This window comes from Pteropus vampyrus, unplaced genomic scaffold (genome assembly GCF_000151845.1).
Source record: "Pteropus vampyrus isolate Shadow unplaced genomic scaffold, Pvam_2.0 Scaffold378, whole genome shotgun sequence".
Taxonomy (NCBI): Eukaryota; Metazoa; Chordata; class Mammalia; order Chiroptera; family Pteropodidae; genus Pteropus; species Pteropus vampyrus.
In genome coordinates this window covers 587,699-604,451 of record NW_011889159.1, presented here as the reverse complement: position 1 = coordinate 604,451, position 16,753 = coordinate 587,699, and the positions used below count along the sequence as shown (strand labels likewise).

Genomic DNA, 16,753 nt, shown 5'->3' with positions numbered 1-16,753 from the left:
CCTACTCCACCGTTAATGCCTTGCTTAATTCTCAGGAATTGATTGTGCAATGGATGGGTGAGGAGAGGAGGTTCAGTCTCCCCACCCAGAGTCTGGGCCTACAGGGTAGCCTCTAGATCCCAGGGGCCTGGAGGAGCCTGGAGATGAGGGAGGAGCCAGGGGCTGGGCATAACCTTTTCCTGAGGCTCTAAGGATGATTTATATAAAGGTTTCTCAAGGTCATACTTGGGCAATCAGTTCAAAGTAAGTAGTTCAGTGGATGGGGATGTTATGTGTACCAAGAGCACTAGCAGTGGCCTATTAGGGAAGGTGGATGAGGTCTGACCCAATGTAAATATTTTTATTGAAAAAGAAATGGAAGGAATAGAAACCAAAGCCACTTTTGTTACTGATCTATAGGATTTTATTTACTTGGATTGAGGATAGGACTGGGGAAGGGGTTGGCCTTGACCCTACTCATGGAGCTTATTTTTTCAGCAAAAACTCCTGTGATCTTTCTTCTGGGAAGGTTGAGATAAGCACACCAATAACTAGAAGGGAGTATGTCCTGTGGACAAGTCCTGTAAGAATCTGGAAGACTGAGAGAGCTTCCTGAAAGATGAGAGATTTGAGAAGAATGGTGGAGAAGGTGTTAAAGGAGAGGGGTTAGCAAGAGGCAAGTGCCTAGGGGAGAGAGGGCTTGAGAAGGCACAATGAAAGGGGGTGGTGGTAGAACTGGGACTTGAAGGAAGTTCAGGGAGCTCAGAAGAGCCACTTCGGATATGTTAGGAAGAGTCACTGAAGAATATGGGCTATGAGTATAGACTCAGGAGCCATGCTGCCTGGGTTTGAACATCAGCATTGCCATTCAGTACCTGCGTGACTCTAGGGCAGGTCATTTAACATTTCTGTGCCGCAGTTTCCTCATCTGTCAAGTTGGGGTAATTTGTCATTGGCTTGTTGTTAAGGTTAAGTGAGCTCCTACATATAAAGTGTTTAGGATAAAATCTGGCCTAAAGCAGTTCCTGTTAATATAAAATCTTCCTCCCCAAGACGCAACCCTTGAAACAAGGATTCAACTGCAAATAGTGCATTTGGGAGGTGGTCTCAGGAAACATGGGTAGGGGAGTGGGAAGGTGGGATAGGGAAGGCAGGCAGTCAATAAAAGGTATGTTATCAAGTGAGTTTACCATTGTGGGTTAATGGAGATTAGTCCCTCTGAGAACCCCTGAAAGTGGTGCAGAACATGAACATCAGAGTAATCTCAGAGTGGGAAGCAAGAGAGCCGGGGTATTTACACATCCATTCCATGCAGTCACAGGTTGAAGGCTGCTTTTGGGAGGGCCTTAGTTCTCTGGCGTTTTCAGCTTTCTGTGCACAGGTGGATCAGAACACAGAGAAACCCTCAAGCAAAGAGACAGAGATGCTGCTATTGGAAGACAGCGGCACTCTCCAATGTTAAGGTCCAAAGGGGTTGAGTGGGGCAAGGATAGACCCACTAGGAAAATAAAGAGCCTCTGTGAGTAATGAGGAATCCTCAGCTAGGCTGTGAACCAGGCCAGTCAGCCTAGTTTCCAAAACTGGGGTTTGATCTGGAAATGGTAGTCAGCTCTGAAGTTGCCATGGGAGGCTGAGGGTGGCAGATCCTAGGATGTCAGTTAAGTCCCTGTGTACGAAAAGTAGACTGCCAAATGGAGACTACATCACCGTGGCCCCACCTGTCTTATCTGCCAGCTACTTTTCCTATGAAATTTTCGGTTGCAAGGTGCTGAACTTCCCATGGGAGTAGTAAGGCATCCTGAGAAGCCATCACATTATCATTTCCTTTTCTTAACCTGTGAGTAGGGGATGAGTTGCAGAATAAAATGTGTTGATTTATTTTCTTTGAAAGTAGACATTAGAAGCCTTGAATTGATGAGAAAAAATTTAGACAAGAGGTAAGAAGCTGGCAAGAGTGGAAGGTCTGTCATTTTAAGCATTATTTATCTCTTTCCTCCCATTTGGAGTGAAAACACAGGTTGCATTTGCCATGCTTTTTAATGATGCAAAAAATGGACAAGTCACAGTCATGTTCACCAATTTTGGGGGTCTCCTGAAATCTAATTGGGATTGTAGAGAGGGGAAGAAAGACCTGGTATCTTCAGGCCCATAGGCTCTCAGGTCATGGTCCTTCCACATTGGACTGGGCCTCGTGGAGACTGGAACAATGGACCAGCTCTGGTGACCCACTGTTTTTCTGTTCAGCCTGATTTTCCATTATGTAATGTGGTGCTCCCATGGGTAGTTTCCCATTAGAGTTGACCTCCTCTTGCACACTGCTTGTCTCCTCAAATCCATTTTTTCCCTATATAGTATTAGAGTTCAAGCTGTATATATGGTAGACAAACTAAAAACCACATTTTCCAGCCTCCTATAAAATCAAGTTTTTGCCAATGAAATATGAGTGCAAGAGTTGGGTGAATTTTCATGTCATTACTTGTCTTTGTTTCTTCTTTCATTCCACTTCCTTGGGACTGGAACACAGACTTGATGGAGACCTGTTTCAATCATCTAGAGAAGGACAGTTCTCAGTGGTATGGCGGAGCCACAGATGGAAGGAACTTGGGTCCTGAATGATACAGATGAGCAACTCTGCCCTGCCAGCCAAGGTCGACCTTGCCATATCTATTGTCTGCTTACACTGAGGCTTTTATGTAAGAGAGAAATAAATGTTTATCTTATTTAAGTCACGGTGTTTTAGGTTCTTTTTGTTATAGCAGTTTAGGTTATATCTTGATAAACATATGTCCCTGGGTGTTGCCTTTGGCTCTGATGTTGATTTCTGGCTAAGTATATTAGTTAGATACACGTTTGGCTGCTAAAACAAGGCTAGAATAACAGGTTTGGCTCAAATGATCTGAACATAAGTTGTCTGGGGTGGTTATAATTGCCTTATGGATTTGGGGAGCAGGGCTTCTTTAATTTTGTTGCTTTGTCATTATAAACATGTGATCTCCACCTTGTGGTCTAGGGTGGCATTCCAGCCAGTAGAAAGGGGAGAAGAAAAATCGAGGAGCACACCCCTTTTCTTAAGAGCATACTCTATGGACTCAGTGAAAAACTTGGGAGTTTTATTACTTAAGGAGGTAGAGAGAATGGGTTCTGACACACTCTACCAAGTTTATGTAACTCAACAAATATTGGGAGAAACTCATAAAAGAAAGGCCTTTTTTTTAAAAAAAGGCAGTTATTAGATATGAATCAGGCAGATTTATTAGTCTATTTGAGTGTCCAAAACAAAATATTACAGACTAGGTAGCTTAAACAACAGAAATTTCTTTCTCATGGTTCTGGAGGCTGTGAAGTCCAAGATCAGGGCGCCAGCATGGTTGGTTTCTGGTGAGAGGTCTTTTCTTGGCTTGCAGATGGCCATTCTCACATGGCCTTTCCTCTGTGACACACAAGGGTAGGAGGGAGATATGCGGGGGGGGGGGGGGGGGCAGGAGCGGGGAGAGAGAGAGAAAGAGAGAGAGAGGATCAGGATCCACCCTTATGAACTTGTGTAACCTTAATTACCTCTTAATGGGCTTGATAATCTCCAAATACAGTCACATTGTGGATTAGGGCTTCATGTCTAAATTTTGGTGGGACGCAATTCAGTCCTTATCAGTGGCTTGAAGAGGCACCTAAAATTCATTGGTTTAAGAATTCAGTCAGGTGAGGATATATTATGCCCTGGTAACAAACAAACCCCAAATCTTGGTTACCACAGCAGTTTGCAAAATGTGACCATAAATCTCCTTTTCTGGAGTGCATGCCTCTTTGCAATGTGACTTTACCACTCCTACCAACAAGAGGTAAATTTTTCCCCATCTTTAAATCTGGGTTGGCCTTGTAATTTGCTGTGACCAAAAGAACATTGTAGAAGTGATGTTATGTGACTTCTGAGGATAACCCTCAAGGGACCATGCTGTTCATGCATAGGATCTCTTGGAATGCTATCCTGAGACTGCCATATAATGAGGGGTTAGGGATAGAAGACCATGGGAGTGTGAGCCCCAGCTGTCCCGCTGTTCTCACTAAACTGAGCCCTCAGGTGACTGCAGCTGCAGAAGTGAGCCTGGGCAAGGCCAACAGAAGAACCACCTGGTCAACCCACAAAAATCACGAGAAAGAATAAGTCATTTTCTTAAGCCCCTAAATGTTGAGTGGTATTTTCTTCCTTTGGCAGTGGTAAATGCAGTGGATTACAACAAAGGTTTATTTTTTTGCTCACATTACATATCTGCTGAGGGTCAGCAGGGCTTCTGTTTTTCATGTCACCCAGGGATCTAGGCTGCTGGAGCAGCCACTGTCTCGAACATTGCCATACATAAATTCCTGCATTGCCTCATAAAGCTGCAACCTAGAAGTGATACATGTCACTCATATCCATGTTTCAATGGCCAAAGCAAGTGGTAAGGAAGTTCGATCCCACTGTGTGACTAAAAGGCCAGAATATTTGTGAACTTCTCTAATACCCATCACCTTTAAGGTAGTTTATTTCTCTTGTAACAATTGAAGTAGCAGGACAGTGCTGGTATTACACCAACATAGTGTCAGAGACCTAGGCTCCACTGTCTGTTTGCTCTGTCATCCCAGGATATTGCTCTTGAATCACCATCAGATTTATAATACAGTCCGTAGGAGGGGGAGGGTATATTCCCCTTTTATTTTAGCTATATAACTTGAAAGTTATACACATCAGTTCTACTTACATCTTATTAGCCAGAACCATGTCACTTGGTCACCAGCTGCAAAGGAAGCTGGGAAATGTAGTTTTTAGCTGGATGACTATGTGACCTGCTATACATCTCTTAATGGGAGAACAGGTACTGGGTTCAGGGGAGGAACCAGCAGCTCTGCCACAGCAGCAGCTTTGGGACTCCCCAAACCAAGAGTGTCACATTCTTCTTGCATTCACTCAGGCCTGTCCAAGGGGGAACCCCCCCCCCACTTTGTATATGCATGTTTCTGAGGAGTTATTTGTAAATCAAAAGAATTTTCACAAACTTAATGGATCACTTGAGAGATGTTTCATCTTCATTTTTGATTGATCTTATTTATTTACATTTCAGATTGTTTGACAAAGTATTAAAGAGACTTCTGTGACATGAGGAGGCTAACACATCAGCTCAGAGTTTCTTTGCTTCCTGCATTTCATACAAATGCAGATTGTAATTTAAAGGAACATCCAAATCCCCAAATACTTTTATTCCTTTGCGTAACCAATCCCCAGTTTATTTGTTTTATAAGTTGGGGATTTTATCTACTGGACTTTCTGTAAAATGTTCTAAATATTTTCCCAGTCTCCAAGACTAAGTGTTGATTTCATTTTTATCCCTAGATTCTCTCTGGGGAAGTGCTTCAGAAAAGAAAAAGATTATGACTACACCTGTGTATCAAGAAGTTCTAAGAAAATTAGTCTCAATCTCTTGGAGCTCTATGTTTGAGAAAACAATACTATCCCAGGCTCTCTGAAGTAAAACCCACTTGGCAAAACCCAAAAGAAAACTGAACTTTACTTAAATAAATGGTTTTGCAATATCTTGGATGGTTTGCGGATTTGTGTGCTTTAGATTAGTCATGCAAGACTGTGTATGCATTTGTGCGTGTCCACGTGTGTGAGGAGGATGGAGGTTGGGAGCAGTACGCAAAGGCTGTGGTGAAGATCAATTGACTCGATTGATATATTGGGATTAGGAAGACAAGGCACAGGTTTCACCCCGTCAGCTCAGTTCCCAATCTGTGACTGTTTTTTTTTTTTCCCCAGCAAGAGACCGTCCCCTTTGCCACTCCCGTTTTCCTTCTCTGGCAGCAAATGAAGTAACTGCTGAGCCAGCTCTGGTTTTCGGGAAGTCAGATGATCTTTTCCCTCTTCCTACTCTCTGCCTCTCTCTGCCCCAAGGTGGATACCATGGACCCACTAATGGCTCTTCTTTGCCTGCTGTCCCTGTACCCAGGTAGGAGCAAGGGTGGGAGGATGTGGGGGTCCTGTGGGTGAGGTTGGTGCTACCCAGGTTGAATTTCCAAGGGTAAAACGGATAGTCCCTTGTACTTTCCTCTTCTCATCTGTGCCTTCCTTCTTTTCTGCATTTCTGTGTTGTGTCCCCATGCCCACAGGCTTGGCTGCAGCCGCTCCCTCCTGCCCTCAGAACGTGAAAATCTCAGGTGGCAATTTCACCCTCAGCCACGGTTGGGCCCCTGGGAGTGTCCTCATCTACTCTTGTCCCCCGGGTCATTATCCATCCCCAGTGTCTCGGCTGTGCTTGAGCAACGGACAGTGGCAGACCCTACGATCTACCCGGTTGACAAAGGCAGTCTGCAAACGTAAGGCTCTCGAAGGGTCTTGTTCAGGGAACCCTGCCAGCAGCCACCTCAGAATTGCTATTCAAGAGTTGCTCAGGGTGGGACTTAACATGACTGGATGGTCTGGGTGGGACAGCAAAGCTGCTTCTTCATAGGGCTTTGAAAATAATGGGAAAATGTCGCCTTCCCCATAGCAAGACATTGGAGGCAGGCTTTGATGGAGATTGTGGGGTGCTAAAGCCAGGGATATTTTAAAAAAACAGTTGACTGCACAGTAATGGCCATTTAGAAAAGATACTAGATGATCCTGGAGTCCCCTGTTGTGCTAGGCGTTACCTCTTTAGTTATCCACTTATGGAACATCTGAGGACACCAAGGGAGGTCCTAGGGTGGCCATGCTCCTCAAGGGGCTGAAAGAAGTGGCTTTTTATCAATCTGTTAGGCTGAACTAATAGCGTGAAAATGCCAGTGTTCAACCAATTGCCAAAAGCAGCAATTTTATGTGCATCAACCTAATATATAGACAGCCAGTTGGCTGGCCCCATGCATCCAAGCTGAATATCACCCACTGGATGCCCAGCTCAGGGGTTATTCATCCATCCCCATATTCCTATCCCTTCTCTCCCTCCAGCTGTTCGCTGTCCAGCACCTGTTTCTTTTGAGAATGGCATGTATACCCCACGGCTGGGGTCCCACCCTGTGGGCGGCAATCTGAGCTTCGAGTGTGATGATGGCTTCACACTGCGGGGCTCGTCTGTGCGGCGGTGTCGCCCCAACGGCATGTGGGACGGGGAGACGGCCGTGTGTGACAATGGCGGTGAGTGCCCTGACTGATGGCTGCATGGGGACTGGGGACTTCCAGGAACCCTGGAGCCAGATGTGTGTCCAGGGATCCTCTGTGGGGACAGCAGCCTGGTATTTCTAGTGCCAAAATAATATTCCTGGATTTTGGTAAATCGAGTTCTACAGGTCATACATCACCTGCTTCAGGGAACCAGGCCTGAGGTAATCGATTCTAAACTTCAGATCCAACATAAAGCCTCCATGCACTGTCTACCTTTTCCAAATGCTTCAAAGCTAGATTGATATTCAGGCCCCACAGGATTGCAGGGACGGAGGGTATGCTGAGAGAAAATCAAGTATTATGCTTAAGTGTCTTCCTTTTTGAGCCAGTTTGGGTTCCAAGCCTGGCTCTGACATTGACTTTGGGTAGGTTATCTTACCTCTCTGTGCCTCAGTTTCTGCATTTGTAAAATGGGAATAGTAAGGGTGCCTATTGCATGGGGTTGTCATGTGGATTAAATGAGTTGACATTAGTAAGCATCTAGAACATCCTTTGGAATCTGATAAGCACCACATACACTATAAACTATTCTGCTGTGTAGTTCCATTATATGAATATATTAAAATTTATTTATGTATTTTCCTGTTGATGGGCATTTGGGTTCTTTCCAGTTTTGTCTATTATGAATAAAGCTCAATTACGTTCCTGTACGCGACTTTGGTGCACTCGTGCACTTGTTTCTCTTGAGCATATTATCTAGGAGTAGAATTACTGGGTCCCGGTTGGCATATGTTTAGTTTTAGTGGAGGCTGGCAAGCAGTTTCACCGATGACACTCTAGTAATATAAAAGAGTTCCGGTGGACTCATCCTCTCTGACACTTGGAATTACCCATCTTTTTAGTTTTAGCCATTCTGGTGAGTGTGTAGTGATGACTCATTGTGGTTTAGAAAATGCCAGTGTCTTCTGTGGAGGTGGGCTCCTCAGCTGGCATCTTTCCTGGAGTGCTGGGATGGATGCATGTTGAGTCCCTGGGCTGGGACTGGGATGCTTTAGCTGGCAACCGAGGCCACTGAGCTCTAAACATTTGGCCTTCCTTAAGGTTTTTCTATCCACACACCCTGGGAAGCATGGTTGTGGGGTCTCCCAAGAGGGAGGCCAAGGGGCCTACAGAGGCTCTGAGGGGCTGGAGAGGAGGAAGAACTGGAGGGAGAGGGCGGGTAAGCAGGGCAAGAGGTCAAAGAGGCAGGTTCCTGCTCACTTCCATCTTCCTTTGTCCATGTGCAGCCAGCCATTGCTCCAACCCGGGCATTTCGGTGGGCTCAGTGAGGACAGGGTCCCGATTTGGCCTTGGAGACAAGGTGAGCTACCGCTGCTCCTCGAATCTGGTGCTGACGGGGTCTGCAGAGCGGGAGTGCCAGAGCAATGGGGTCTGGAGTGGAACGGAGCCCATCTGCCGCCGTGAGTAGCTGCCCTGACCCTCATGAGACTCCTGGGCACTCCCCATCCCCCACCAGGTCCTGGCTGACCCCAGTGGCTCTTCCCACAGAGCCCTACTCTTACGACTTTCCTGAGGATGTGGCCCCCGCCCTAGGCACCTCCTTGTCTCACCTACTTGGAGCCACCAATCCCACTCAGAAGAAGAATGGTGAGCATTTGAAGAGTGGGCAGCAGGGTGCTGAGGAGGCTTTCCAGGCTCAGCTTCTGGTGAACTCAGCATTGCCGAGCTTACTGGAGGGGAAGCAGGGCGGTCCTCTTGATAAGAGAGAAGGTAGGAGGCAGAAATCTGAATCCTCCTCTTCCACCTTCCATTCAGAAAATGTGGGCCGAAAAATCCAAATCCAGCGCTCTGGTCACCTGAACCTCTACCTGCTCCTGGATGCTTCTCAGAGTGTAGCAGAAGATGACTTTCGCGTCTTCAAGGAGAGCGCCATCCTCATGGTGGACAGGGTCAGGAAATGGGAGCCTGGGCACCGAGGAGGCTTTCCTGTACACACTGTCTCTCTCTGTTTCCTTCTCTTCCTCAGAACTCACAGTCCAGCTCTTTCAAGAAGTCTTCTCAGATTATATGCATGTAATGAAGGAATCATGGATTCAATTTATGGGATCATATTTTTAATTCCACAAACATTGTTGGGGCACTATTATTTGTCAGACACTGTGCTGGGTGCTGGGTGCTGGGTGCTGCGGGATACCAAAGATAAATAAGACTGAAGTCCTAGTTTCTAGGAATTCATCATCTAGAACAATGGTCTTCACAGAGAGGTACACAAAATAATCCACTGAGGTATGGCAGAAAAATACTGCTATCCTTGTTGAATAATTTTAATTTAAAATTAAATTAATAACTTTATATTTAATAATTTAAAAACATTTAAATATTTTTTATATGTTTATAGTGACACACTTTATAAATAAGAACATACTTTATAAGCATATATACCTATATAAGGGTAAGTGGTTGAAATGTCCTTACCGACCAGATGCATGAGCGGAAGAGTATGGAATCCGCTGGTTTAGATTTTTTGCCTACATTTTGCTTGGTAATTATGCTTTTCACAGTAGTTTACGTAGGTATATGCTTTTCCTCTTAGCTACATTTTAAAGAGGGCACTTTTTGTGCTCCTTAGAGTCTCTCGTAGGACTTAAAGTTAAGTAACTTACTAAATCGTGAGGCTGCAAAATGCAACAGTTGGAGAAGTGCCTCTGAGTTGCACTGACAGGTTCCAACCATCTCTTACCAGCGGTGTGATCTGGGGCAAGGTAACAAAGCCTCAGTTTCCTCATCTATAAAATAGGGACCATCATGCCCTCCTCACAAAGTTGCTGTGAAGATTAAATGAGGAGCGAGCCTATCAAAGAGAGTAGATGGTCAACAAATGTCAGTTCCTGGAGTTGTTCCAAGCAGCAGTTTCTTAGTAAGTGTCCATGGACCTTGCCTTTGTTAGTTCAGGTTCTCTACCTCCTCTAGGGCCCTTTATTTGCTCTCTTACTAGTTCCCCCTTCAGTTTCAGGGCTCCTCACACTACCTCTCACTTGCCCTTCACAGATCTTTAGTTTTGAGATCAATGTTAGTGTCGCCATCATCACCTTTGCATCAAAGCCCAAAATCATCATGTCCGTCCTGTATGACAGCTCCCGGGATGTGACCGAAGTGATCGACCGTCTGGACAACATCAACTATAAAGGTACAGGTGTCATCAGATGAAAGCGATAGGAAAGGGAGGGGATGAGCTCTCTTGCCAACAGATTCTGGACAAGTTAGAGAGAGAGGCCTCTTGGTGGCATTCAAGTCCCTGGGCTCTGGGGCTCTGGTTCTTCCGGTCTCCAAGCCAGGCTAATGGTGGAGGAGTTCCAGCTCCCACCAACTCCTGGCTTACTCTAAGTGCTGCATGTCCAGTGCAGGTAGGTCTCTGACTCCTTCATGATGCCAGAACCACAAGGTCTGGTTTTCGTGGCTCAGCACCGTAGTCTCCCCATGTCATAGAAACTACCTGGGGAGTGGGTAGCAAATGCTAACACAACCCAAAATTCTTTGCAAACCCCATCTTTGAATCTGGGGACTTTGGAGTGGCCTAAGATTGGGATTATGCAATGAACACTTCTAAGAGGAATGGCGTTTAAAGCCTCAGGAGACGATGATGCCAAATCTCTATCTAGATACCCAAGGTCTGAGTTTGTCAAACCAGTTGATAATTTCATTTCCACTGGCTGGGGGAAGTAGAGTGATTCCCTTCTCTTAGGTGGCAGGTGGAAAGTTTCTAAGAGATTCCTTTCTCTTTGCATATCCCAGACCATGAAAATGGAACCGGAACTAACACCTATGAGGCCCTAAATAGTGTCTATATCATGATGAATAACCAAATGCAACGCCTCGGTATGAAAACGGCTGCCTGGCTGGAAATCCGACACGCCATCATTCTTCTGACAGATGGTGGGTGTCACTGTCTTTGTGAGTGAGGCTGGGACAGTGGAAGGAGGGCCAAGATGGAATCAGAAGACCTGTATTCTGGTTCTCCTTCTGCCAGTTTGGGCCTCAAATTCTTATTTATAAAGTAGAAATAGTGTTTAAAAACTAGATATAGTGTTGAAAGTCATAACAGTAATGATGACGACAATGATGATAATGATAGCTGCTCTCCGTTCCTTACACAATTTTTATGGAGAGAAATTTAAGTAGTTTGTGTAAAAGTATTTCGTGATTATAAATGTTAGTTATTGTCACTACCCATAACTGTCAACTAGAGTGAGCTGGGGGGGGAGCAGTGAAGTCAAGGAGCAGATGGAAGGGTGCACTATGTAGTGGATCTGAGCTCTGTCATTGATGTCTTGATTTTGTCCACATTACATCACCCTTCAGAACTCAGTTTTCTTGTCTGTAAAATGAGGATACCCACGCTTTCTGCTGTTTCATGAAAATTAAATGAAACAAAGTAAATGAAGCTCCTGGCCCAGCATTCTCTAGAATACAGAGAATTTTAGTAAATAATGTATCTTAAAACTTGGGTAGAAAGTATAGGTGTTGAGACTGCCAGGATGTGGGGAATCCTGATATATCCACCCAGAGGAAAAATTTTTTTCTCTCCCTGTTCTAGGGAAGTCCAATATGGGGGGCTCTCCCAAGCCAGCAATTGACAGTATCAAAGAGATCTTGAACATCAACCAGAAGAGGAATGACTATCTGGGTGAGCATCTGCCCCTGCTCCCATCTGTGCTGCCCCTGCAGGAGGCACAAAGCCTGCAACCAGGGGTTCCAGCATCTTGGCTTTCTTTTTAGCAAGACACACCACTCCAGGTTGTATGAAGGCAGCCAAATGTCACTTTGAAGAGTCTGGAGTCAAACCACCTACGGTTTCAACTGTGGTTTCATCTTTCATTGGCTGTGGCCGTGGCAGTTTCTTCACTTGGGAGAGTAGGATAGTCCTAGGCCCTATGTCTTAGACTGATAGGAGCAGATGCTCAGACATTGCCTGGCACAGAGAAACACAGTGTGCGTTAGTGGCTGCCATCATTAATATCATTATCATTATTCACCATTTAATGTTCCAGGAACCTCTCCAGGAAGCAAAGGCCTGCATTGCTTGTGGGGACTGTCCCTGTTAGTTCCCCTTTTAGCAGTACAAATAACTAACTGAGGCTTTGGCAGTTGCAGACTCTAAAAGAACAATTCCTCAGGTTCAGACTGAATACAAATTGCACTGACCTTTGACCACAAAACAATTTCAAAGAAAAGTGCTCCAGATAAGGAAGGGCATCTGGTTTGGAACCCCCAAGTTTCACTTGCCCTTTGGCTCCTCTCTTTTCTGTTCCACCCTGCTCCTCCTGCCTGTCAGGGAAAAGCAGATTCTTCTGTAAAATTCTGGCCTAAGGAAGGCAAAACTCAAACTCCATTACCTAACTCTTGAGCATAACTGGGCCATCATTAAATTCTTAAAAACTTTATTAGAAAGAAGCAGGAACTGAAGAAAACTTGTGAGGCATGACAATTGCCCAGCTCCCATTGGAACTGCTCCCTCCTGGCCAGTGCTAGATTGCTTTCTGAGGGAATACTTCTCTCACAGTCTGTCAGAGTATCTTACCCCTTACCCACAACACAGGGCCCTCTGGGAGCAAAAAAGGGCCATAAAATCTCGTGCCAAGGGTGGAAGAAGACCAGACTCTGTAGGCCACCCATAGACTGGCACCCACATTCACTCAGAGGCTGTGCCTGGATGGTTGTGTGGGCTCAGGATCTCCAGTGGGAAGAGATGTCTCCAGGCCCCTCTCCCAGAGCCTACATTTTACAGAAGAAGATCAGATCTGAAGTTTTGCCTCCATGCTACGTTCATGAGTTCTTTTTTATTCGTTTAGTCATTTAAAATGTCCCGAGAGCCTTTCTTGGGCTCGGTACCATTCGAAAGGTACAGCTGCGAACAGACAAAAATGCTTCCTTGCCTACGGCCATGACACCCTGAACATGCTCAATCTCATCTGATCTCAGAAGCTTAGCAGGGTCGGGCCTGGTTAGTACTTGGATAGGAGACCACCTAGGAATATCAGGTGCTGTAGGCATCAAAAAAAAAAAAAAAAAAATGCCTCCTTGCATGGGGATGTCATCCTGGAGGGGGCAAAGTGTTAGTTTGCTATGGCTGATACAATAAATTATGCAAACTTGGGTGACTTAAAGCAACAGAGATTCCTTCTGTCATGTTCAGGAGGCTAGAAGTCCAATATCAAGGTGTCAACAGGGCCATGCTTCCTCTGGAGGCTCTAGGGAAGAAGCCTTCTTTGCCTCTTCCAGCTTCTGGTGGCTCCAAGGCATTCCTTGGCTTGTAGCAGAATAACCCAGTCTCTGCCTCTGTCTTCACATCCCCTTCTTCCTTCAGTGCATCTCTTTGTCATCACATAGCATTCATGGCATTCTCTCTATGAGTTTGTGTCCAAATTCCCCTCTTCTTATAAGGACACTGGGCATCAGATCAGGGACCACCCTAACCCAGTATGAACTCATCTTAACTTGGTTACATCCACAAAGACTCTACTTCCAAATAAGATCATGTTCACAGGTACCGAGGGATAGAACTTGAACATAATCCTTTTGGGAGACACTGTAGGCATTAAACAAGATAAATAAGGAATCCACGGTAAATAGTGACACATGCTTAGGTATAAAATGAAGCAGGCATGAAATGGAAGTGTCTGGGGCATTAAATTTTTAGACAACAAGGCCAGGGAAGACTCACTGAGATAGTGATATTTGAGTCAAGACTTAAAAAGATAAGAAAATGAGCCAAGTGTGAAATCTATGGGAGGAGCGAACCAGGCAGAAGTTCAGCTTTTGCAAAAGGCCTGAGGTGGGAGTGTGCCTGCAAATCTGAGGAAGTTCAAGAAGTCTGTGTGGCTGGAATAGAGTGAAGGGTGAAGAGTGGTAGGAAATGAAGTCCTATAGGTATTGGGGGGCGGGGGTAGGGGGTAGGTCCATCTCATGTAGAGCTTTGTAGAACACAGTGAGTTCTAAATTACAGCTTCCTGTCTCACGGGGTAGCCCCCAAGCCACAAGATTCTGGTGATTTCTCCCTCCCCATCAGACATATACGCCATCGGGGTGGGCAAGCTGGAGGTGGATTGGAGAGAACTGAATGAGCTGGGGTCCAAGAAGGATGGTGAGAGGCATGCTTTCATTCTGCAGGACACAAAGGCTCTGTACGAGGTCTTTGAGCACATGCTGGGTGAGTGAGTTTCGTTCACCCTCTCCAGAGTGGGGAGGGCAAGGGATCCAGGTTGGGAACCTGCTCATGGTGCCCCTCACCTGCTTCCTTCCCTATCTGCTCCTCATGCCCACAGATGTCTCCCAGCTCATAGATACCATATGTGGGGTGGGAAACATGTCAGCTAATGCTTCTGCCCAGGAGAGGACACCTTGGCATGTCACTATCAAGGTACCAGGAAAGAGGGGTGGGGCTCAGATCCCAGAGGTGAAAGCAGCCATGGGCCGGAGACATAGCAGTCCCTGAAGACTTTCTGTTCCCTTGCAGCCCAAGAGCCACGAGACCTGCCGGGGGGCCCTCATCTCGGACCAATGGGTCTTGACAGCTGCTCATTGCTTCCGCCATGCCGATGAGGACCGTTCCCTGTGGCGGGTCAATGTGGGTAAGGCAGGGCCACCTCCAGATTCCTGACCCCGCGGTCAGAGCTCCCACTCCTGTCCCTAGCATCTGGCTCCTTTAAGAGCTCTGGCCCAACCAATTCTGCCATACTATTCCCAGGGGATCCCAACTCCCAGTGGGGCAAAGACTTCCAAATCGAGAAGGCGGTGATCTCCTCGGGGTTCAACGTCTTTGCCAAGAAGCAACAGGGAATCCTGGAATTCTATGGTGACGACATTGCCCTGCTGAAGTTGGCCCAGAAAGTGAAGATGTCCACTCATGCCAGGTGCTGGCATCTGGGATGGGAGGGCATCCTCTGGGGAGCCCTGGAGAACAGGCACTAAGGTCAGGTCTGTGTGGCCCGCACCCTTGTCCCCAGGCCCATCTGTCTTCCCTGCACAGTGGGGGCCAATCTGGCTCTGCGGAGACCCCCAGGCAGCACCTGCCGAGAGCACGGTGAGTGCTGGGGCTTCAGGTGTGTGAAGAGCTGGGACCAGGGCTTGGGGGTGACAATATGGGCTGTGCTGCAGTCCCCACATCAGGAGTCTGGATGCTGGGTAAAGGGACTAACCTCCCCTCTCCTTGACTGCAGAGAACGAACTTCTGGATAAACTGAGTGTTCCTGCTCATTTTGTGGCCTTGAATGGGGACAAACTGAACATTAACCTCAAGACAGGGACTGAGGTGAGGGACTCAGGTCCGGGATGCTATGGGGAGATGGGGTTTCTCTGGGGCATCTCCCAGACTGTTTCTCTGCCTCCTCCAGCTCTCGCTGCTTTCTCCATCTGACCCTGAGTCGCCTCTCCTCCCAGCCCTAGCTGGACTACCAGATGTCCCCTGGGCCTGCTCATTCCATTCTTCTCGCCTGTTCTACCCCTACTACAGTGGACAAGCTGTATTAAGGTCGTCTCCCAAGACAAAAAAACGTTCCCCAACTTAACAGATGTCAAAGAGGTGGTGACCGACCAGTTCCTATGCAGTGGGACCAAGGAGGATGACAACCCCTGCAAGGGTGAGTGCCTCCCACCTGTCTTCCACCCCAGAAACTGGATTCCTGAGGGAAGGCCACCTGTGGTCAGCATGCATGCCTGGATGCTTGTGCACTGCCCCAATGACAGGGGAGCAGGGCAAGAGTCAGAATGACAATATCTTGTCCCTTCTTTCTGCAGGAGAATCTGGAGGAGCAGTTTTCCTTGAGCGGAGATTCAGGTTTTTTCAGGTGAGGAGAGAAAGGGAAAAGCTCGCAGGACTGGGGTTATAGGATCTTGGCCTTGCGGGGAGGATAAGGGAGGTCTTTGAAGGAACCAGGGAGGTTGGGGCTTGGAGCTGGGGCTGTGGCAGACTCCTATTCCACCCTGTAAAATTCTGGCCTAAGGAAGGCAAAACTCAAACTTCATTACCTAACCCATTCTCTCCTTCTTCCAGGTGGGCCTGGTGAGCTGGGGTCTCTACAACCCCTGTGGCAGCTCTGATAAAAACTCCCGCAAGAGAGCCCCCAGGGGCAAGGTGCCGGAACCACGAGATTTCCACATCAATCTCTTCCGCCTGCAGCCCTGGCTGAGGCAGCACCTGGAGGGAGTCCTGAACTTTTTGCCCCTCTAATCATGCCCACTGACCCCTTTGCTGTACCGCGGGAACTGCTATCTCTCCCATGTCCTACTTCTGAATCTTTGTCCTCCTACCCCACGACCCATCCTCACTCCTCGCCCTGCATAAGTCAGGCCTCTGGGGTCCCAAGGCAGTGCTCAGCCCACCCTTGGCTTTACATGACTCACTCTCCTTTCACTTTCACGTGGAATTTCCCAGTTATGAAATTAATAAAAATTAATGATTTCTACATCTGTCTGTGCCTCTGCCGGGGGGTGGGGTAGGGAAGGCAGGAATGATTCCAGGAACCGCAGAAGGCAGGTCAGAGACCCTGCTGGACAAACAGTGGCTGGACTCTGCTCCATAACAGAGTCAGCAGGGGACTGAGCTGGGGTCTTATTTCTGGTCCATAAGGGGGCGGTCTGGGCTTGTTGGGGAGGAACTGGGGTAGA

At 46.9% G+C, this 16,753-nt stretch overlaps 1 protein-coding gene and 1 pseudogene across 1 annotated transcript; both read left to right on the top strand.

Annotated features, from left to right (window-relative positions):
• Window positions 1-5,899: 5,899 nt before the first annotated feature.
• Window positions 5,900-16,524, top strand: C2 (complement C2). The gene is made up of 18 exons (XM_011379821.2): window positions 5,900-5,960; window positions 6,121-6,327; window positions 6,938-7,123; window positions 8,377-8,550; window positions 8,639-8,737; window positions 8,906-9,039; window positions 10,139-10,277; window positions 10,883-11,023; window positions 11,685-11,774; window positions 14,157-14,297; window positions 14,413-14,507; window positions 14,604-14,718; window positions 14,835-15,000; window positions 15,094-15,170; window positions 15,307-15,398; window positions 15,600-15,726; window positions 15,884-15,933; window positions 16,140-16,524. Exons 1-18 carry the CDS (start codon window positions 5,915-5,917, stop codon window positions 16,314-16,316), a joined length of 2,256 nt encoding a protein of 751 aa, XP_011378123.2. The 5' UTR covers window positions 5,900-5,914; the 3' UTR covers window positions 16,317-16,524.
• LOC111731474 lies at window positions 13,022-13,140 on the top strand (annotated as a pseudogene).
• Window positions 16,525-16,753: the final 229 nt, after the last annotated feature.